The sequence below is a fragment of the Lolium rigidum genome, chromosome 4 (assembly GCF_022539505.1).
Source record: "Lolium rigidum isolate FL_2022 chromosome 4, APGP_CSIRO_Lrig_0.1, whole genome shotgun sequence".
NCBI lineage: Eukaryota > Viridiplantae > Streptophyta > Magnoliopsida > Poales > Poaceae > Lolium > Lolium rigidum.
In genome coordinates, this window is record NC_061511.1 from 127,492,374 (window position 1) to 127,498,862 (window position 6,489).

Genomic DNA, 6,489 nt, shown 5'->3' on the forward strand with positions numbered 1-6,489 from the left:
ATTCAACAATCAGCAGGGGACGAAGCAGACGCAACCTGCAATTTTTTGTTGCTTCTGCTGCTAATAATAAATGAAAGAGCATGAAAACCCTCTGCCCTACCACTCTTGTCACCACTTCCTACTTCCTAGTCCACACAGGCCACAGCCATCATAGCCCCGGCCCACCGACAGCAAAGAAAGCGGACCATGCCCCACGCCCATTTATCACCGACATGTCGGCCCCAGCGGTCCGGGTCCCACCAGTCATGCGGGTACACCGTAAGTCTCGGTGCTGGCTGTTGGCCCAGCCGATCCGCTCCACTCGGCCACTGCAGCAAGCAGCGAAGCGGAAGCCTATCTAATGGCCGAGAACACATCCAAGCACTCGCCATAATTCCAAACCACTGTGCCGCTCCCTCCTTCCCCTCTCCTCCTCGCCGTCCTCGCAAGAACACGGCGAAAAATCGGGGCTTTTGGGTTCCGGACGCCCGAAGATCGTATTTAATTTCCGGTTTTGACCGGCCGGCGGAGGGAAGGGGATGCGGCGTGGTGGTGGTCTGATGTAGATTTCCTTTTCCAGCCTTGTCTGCTCTGCTCGCGTTCACATCTCTCGCTTGCACAGAGCTTTCTGATCTGCCAACTGGAGAACGAGGCCATGCGCGCCGCCCCAACACGAGGTACTCCCCTCCCTTTCTTGCTTTTCATGATGATTCGGTCCGGTTGCTTCGCCGCCGTGTATGTGTGTTCGTGTCCGTGATTGCGATGGGTTGATTGCGTGTGGGACTTCGGTTGTTCGAGTGATTGCAAACTGATGCAAGCCATGGTGGTGGCAGGTCTGCTGAACGGGGAGTGATCGCGTCCGGTGGCCTGCCTGCTGCGGAGATGAAGGAGGAGAGGTGCCTGGACCCGCAGCTGTGGCACGCCTGCGCGGGCGGCATGGTGCAGATGCCCACGCCGCGCGCCCGCGTCTTCTACTTCCCGCAGGGCCACGCCGAGCACGCCAACGGCGGCGGCGGCGGCGTGGCCGCCGCCGAGCTCGCGGCGGCGCTCGGCCCGCGCCCGCTCCCGCCGCTCGTGCTCTGCTCCGTCGCCGGGGTGCGCTTCCTGGCCGATCCGGACACGGACGAGGTGTTCGCCAAGATCCGCCTCGTGCCCGTCGGCGCCGGCGACCCGGGGCTCCGGGACCCCGACCCGCTCGGCCCCGACCAGACGGAGGCGCGCGAGAAGCTCGCCTCCTTCGCCAAGACGCTCACCCAGTCCGACGCCAACAACGGCGGCGGCTTCTCCGTGCCCCGCTACTGCGCCGAGACCATCTTCCCCAAGCTCGACTACCGGGCCGACCCGCCCGTGCAGACGGTGCTCGCCAAGGACGTGCACGGGGAGGTCTGGAAGTTCCGCCACATCTACCGGGGCACCCCGCGCAGGCACCTGCTCACCACGGGATGGAGCACCTTCGTCAACCAGAAGAAGCTCGTCGCGGGGGACTCCATCGTCTTCCTGCGCACCGAGCACGGCGAGCTCTGCGTCGGGATACGCCGCGCCAAGCGGGTCACATGCGGTGGCATGGAGTGCATATCCGGATGGAACGCCCCGGGCTACGGGGGATTCTCGGCCTTCCTCAAGGACGAGGAGAACAAGATGATGAATGGACCCGGAGGAGGCTACATGAAGGGCAGGGGGAAGGTCAAGATCGCCGACGTCGTCGAGGCCGCCAGCCTTGCGGCCAGCGGCCAGCCGTTTGAGGTGGTCTACTACCCGAGAGCTAGCACGCCCGAGTTTGTTGTCAAGGCCGCCGCCATGCAGGCTGCCATGAGGATCCACTGGTGCCCTGGGATGAGATTCAAGATGGCCTTTGAGACCGAGGACTCCTCAAGAATTAGCTGGTTTATGGGGACTATATCTTCCGTCCAGGTCGCTGATCCCATCAGATGGCAAAATTCTCCGTGGAGGCTTCTTCAGGTTCGCTCGATTTGATGATATTCATACTAGTAGTTGCATTTCATCTCCTTCTTCTTTAAATGCATTGTTTTTTTTTTTACATTCCCTGGAACTGCAATAGATGAATGGACTGCATTAATGACTCAAGTTTGCTGCTTTCAAAGTGCTAACATAACATAAGTATGAAAATCTCTCATTGAGATGCTTGATTGGTAGGTAGCATGTAAAAAACATGACCTGCATACAAGTATTTTGCTTTCCCACAACGTTGCCATAATATAAGATCTTTGTAATGGAAACATTCTTAAAACCCTGCTAGCAACAAATTAATCAATGAATTAGTTGAACAGACGGCTAAGATTTCAGCCGGACGATGAATTGGTTGAACAATCAGTAAAGCTGTTGGGGAACCAGAATTCTCCAGTGCATACTATTTATGAAAGGAAAGGCTTGTGGTCCTTTAGTAGCTTTATTGTTGGTATTCTAAATTTGATTGTCATTGTCCCTGCTCTCTTAACATGAATCATTTTTGTCAATAGTGCGTTCCTACCTTTAAAACTTTTAGTAAGCATCCTAATTTCTTCCATTCGTCACCGGTGGTTACTTAAATGTCACAGCTGTATTTGGTCTTTAGCATGTAAAACGTCCTGCAAAAGAAAGATAGCATGCAAAACATGACCAGCATACAACAGTATTATGATTTCCCACAACTTTGCCATAGTATTAGATCTTGGCAGTGAAAAGATTCCCAAAGCCCTGCTATCTATAAATTAACCGATGAATTAGTTAGTGGCTTATATTTCAGCTGGGCAATGAATTGGTGGAACAATAAGTAAAGCTGTTGGGGATCCAGAATTCTCAATACTAGTTTTGAAAGGAAAGTCTTGTGGTCCTTTAGTATTACTATCGGTCTTCCAAATTTGGATTGTCCTTTGCGTGCTCTCTTAAGTCTTAAGTATGTATCTTCTTTGTCAATATCTGAGCTTCTAAACTTCAGTTTTCACTGATGGTTGCTCACATGTCACACCTTAGTGTTCGGTCTTTAGTACCCAACATGAAGCATCCAAAATGCATGGGAATACTTGATAAACTTTGAACTAGGAATGGGATTGCTGAGCACTGTTAGAAGTGATCAATAGATGAGAAGCTACTTGTCTAATTACATTAACCTAGGATAGGGGAATAATGGTACATCAATCTAATAAAGAAGCTGGTCATTTGGAATAATGGTACATTAACCTAGGATAGGAAATAAAGGTAAAAAAATACCCTACAAAAGCTACATCAACTGTCATATTTATTCAGTTGGTCATTTGGACTTTATTCTGTACAAATGACTAAGAGTACAGTTGAGAATTGGGGCAGGGTCTTCATTTCCAGCAGCTTCGTTTCTGGTCATTCATATGTTTCAGTTTTTTCTTAAGCGTTTACACCCAAAATCCTACTGGCATTTTATAAGCAAATGCAATAAAGTAGTTTATATGAAATTGTACTGCATGCTATTTTTAAATAAATATGGGATAGTAGTTCTAGAGTACTAATAAAATTTCAAAGGTGGGAAGTGAATTAGTATGTCAGTCAAAAGGCTTAGTCGGTCATGTACTTCGCCAACGGTCCATGCTTAAGGTACCTGGTCCTCCCTATAGCTGAAAGTACTACCTTACATATGTCTCTGATCAGTCCTGTCCTCCAACTATAAGGTGTCTGTTTGTACCTCAGGAAATAGTTGTTGAACTAAGGAAATTAGTACAAGCGGCAGTTGGACATAAACATGCTAGCTCTATTTATCTGCCATATATATACATATTGGTAATTTGGTACTTCATGAAATTTTACCTCATTGTCCACTTTATTCGCCAATGTTTGGATAGTGAGTGGTGACTTACTAGTAATGTGTAACTGAGATATTGAAGGGTTCATATTTATTTTCAGTTATAGCAGTATGAAATTGAGCCATCAACTGTAGTTGGTCACTCTTCCCGTCATGGAATTTTACTTCAGTAACTGCAGCAAGTCTCTTCGTTGACATGGTTCATGGTTGCATAATTCTTTCAGGTCACATGGGATGAACCCGACTTGTTGCAGAATGTGAAATGTGTCAGCCCATGGCTTGTGGAGCTTGTATCAAGCATTCCACCTATCCATTTGGGACCATTTTCACCTCCACGAAAGAAGTTACGGGTTCCCCAACATCCAGATTTCCCATTTGATGGTCATCTGTTTAATCCCATTTTCCATGGGAACCCACTTGGTCCTAGCAACAGCCACCTATGCTGTTACCCGGACAACTCTCCTGCAAGCATACAGGGAGCCAGGCATGCTCAATTTGGTTTACCATTGACAGATCATCAGCTTAATAAGCTGCACCTCGGTCTGTTCCAGGGCGGCGGTTTTAACCGGTTCGACGCCCTAACCCCGTCTTCTCGGATACCCAAGGGATTTGTGATCAGCAGCGCACCAGCCCATGACAGTGTCTCTTGCGTGTTGACGATTGGTACACCACAGAGCGCAGAAAAATCTGATGACAGAAAGACACCACACATAATGTTGTTTGGAAAGGCTATCCTTACCGAGCAGCAGATAACCTCAAGTGGATCAAGAGAGACACTTTCCTCTGGGGCTACTGGAAACAGTTCTCCTAACGGCAATGCGACGAAGGCAGGAAATGTATCTGATGGTTCTGGTTCGTCAATTTGCATTGGCTTTTCGTCCCAAGGCCACGAGGCCTCTGACCTTGGATTAGAAGCTGGACACTGCAAGGTATTTATGGAATCGGAGGATGTTGGTCGCACCATTGACCTTTCAGTGTTTGGGTCGTACGAAGAGCTGTACGGCCGTCTGTCTGACATGTTTGGAATCGAGAAAGAGGAGATCATAAGCCATCTCCGTTACCGCGACACAGCCGGTGCAGTCATGCATACCGGCGAATTGCCATTCAGGTGAGAAGCAGCCTCCCCTGTAATATATGCAGCTTTCTTTAGTAACTCATGTACAGTAATATATCTTCATATTAATGTACTTAGATATAGTAGTAATGTTGATGTACTTAGATATAGTAGTAATGTTGCAGCGACATGTACCTAATTTGTTCTGTACGTGTAACAGCGACTTCATGAAAGTAGCACGGAGGCTGACAATAATAACTGGCGAAAACGGAAGGCTGCCGAAACCTCTCATGGAATGCATGGTTCAGCGGGTGTGATCTCTCGGCCTATTTGACCATGAATTTCATCAAGAACTTCTAAACCTAGAGTGAAGAAGGACCTATTTTCTATATGTATTTCAGTGTTCCTCGGTGCTGTTTTAGCAGAACCGCATCGTTAGTACAATCTTGTGGATTGCTTTTTCATATGTATCTGTCTCGCTCAGCTGAGCGGACCTATGGTAGCTGTTTGTTGGATCTTGTGGACTGCCTAAGTAATGTTTTTCGTCCTGCACCGGGTTGGTCGTCAGTCACTGGTGTTGTGCTGATCTGTAGTGATGTTACTCTCTCTGTGGAACTGCTCCTGAACTCTTGGACGGATTTTCTTTGAATAATGTAAGTTTCGGATTAAGATGTGGATGTGGATGTGGAAACTAAAACTAGTGTGTAGGCTTCTGAATTAACGCATGCGATCAGATTTCTTGTATTTTTTTTTGTTTTAGTACATTTTACCAGCAGTGCATCTTAAAACCAGTATCTCCTTTCTCTGCCTGTTTTTACGGCCGTAGTGCTCATTCCGTTGATACGAAATGGATGCGTACATCATGATTTATTTACGTAGAAGATTGCCTTGGAAAAATTGTTTTGCTTTTGATGATCATGTCCAAACCTTGTGTGTGTTTTTATGGAGTCCTGGCAGTTGTACATGAAGTCACTAGCCACATGGCATCTCGATTTTTACTGGGTCTCGACTTTCCCTCCCTTCTCTCTTCCGTATGGGGGCCAGGCGACTTCCCCTCCTCTTCTCTCTTCCTTTTGGCGGCCACGCTGGCTGCTAGAGGGGTGTGGATCTGTCCTCTTATACGTTTTCTTAGAGGTCATGTTTTCCGTTTGGTTTTGTGTCTCTAGCGGCATCAGTGAGATGGTGGCACATATGAACAAGGTCTCTCCTGCCTCTCCATAGTCCCTACCTCGAGGGTGTCCTTATCACGTCAACGAAAGGCCCGTGTGGGTTTGTGCCGCTACATCGGTTGGTTCACTTTGGATCTCGGCAAACAATTGGGTCGTTGTTGGCATGGCAGCTTCGACCTCTTCTTTCGCTCTTGCTATGTAGCAAGGACGGGTTTCTTCACCCTCTAGATTAGTGATGAAGAATTGTAGGGCGCGTCCACAACCGAGGTTCGATCATCGGCTACCCTATCTCGTTGTCATCAAAGATAAATATGTGAGCGCATTTATATGTGTGCATATGCCTTATTGTATTCATAGGGCGTTTTTCAACCTTAGGCCAAGGACGAGTACGTGGAGGAAGAAAACGGGCATTATGACTTGTGATCGTCGGCTACCCTATCTCTTTGCCATCAAAGTTATTAAATATGCGAGCACATTTATGTGTGCCTATTCCTTATTGTCTTCTTAGGGCGTTTTTC

The 6,489-nt window shown here is 48.0% G+C and overlaps 1 protein-coding gene across 1 annotated transcript; it reads left to right on the plus strand.

The window, feature by feature from the left end:
* The first annotated feature begins 345 nt into the window (after nucleotides 1-345).
* On the plus strand, nucleotides 346-5,350 carry LOC124705586 (auxin response factor 22-like). The gene is made up of 4 exons (XM_047237288.1): nucleotides 346-656; nucleotides 813-1,938; nucleotides 3,973-4,856; nucleotides 5,023-5,350. Exons 2-4 carry the CDS (start codon nucleotides 862-864, stop codon nucleotides 5,117-5,119), a joined length of 2,058 nt encoding a protein of 685 aa, XP_047093244.1. The 5' UTR covers nucleotides 346-656; nucleotides 813-861; the 3' UTR covers nucleotides 5,120-5,350.
* Nucleotides 5,351-6,489: the final 1,139 nt, after the last annotated feature.

Coding starts and splice junctions, on each gene's coding strand:
- LOC124705586 (XM_047237288.1), top strand. CDS start 862: ATGAAGGAGGAGAGGTGCCTGGACCCGCAGCTGTGGCACGCCTGCGCG. Junction 1,939..3,972: donor CTCCGTGGAGGCTTCTTCAG/GTTCGCTCGATT, acceptor TAATTCTTTCAG/GTCACATGGGATGAACCCGA. Junction 4,857..5,022: donor ACCGGCGAATTGCCATTCAG/GTGAGAAGCAGC, acceptor TACGTGTAACAG/CGACTTCATGAAAGTAGCAC.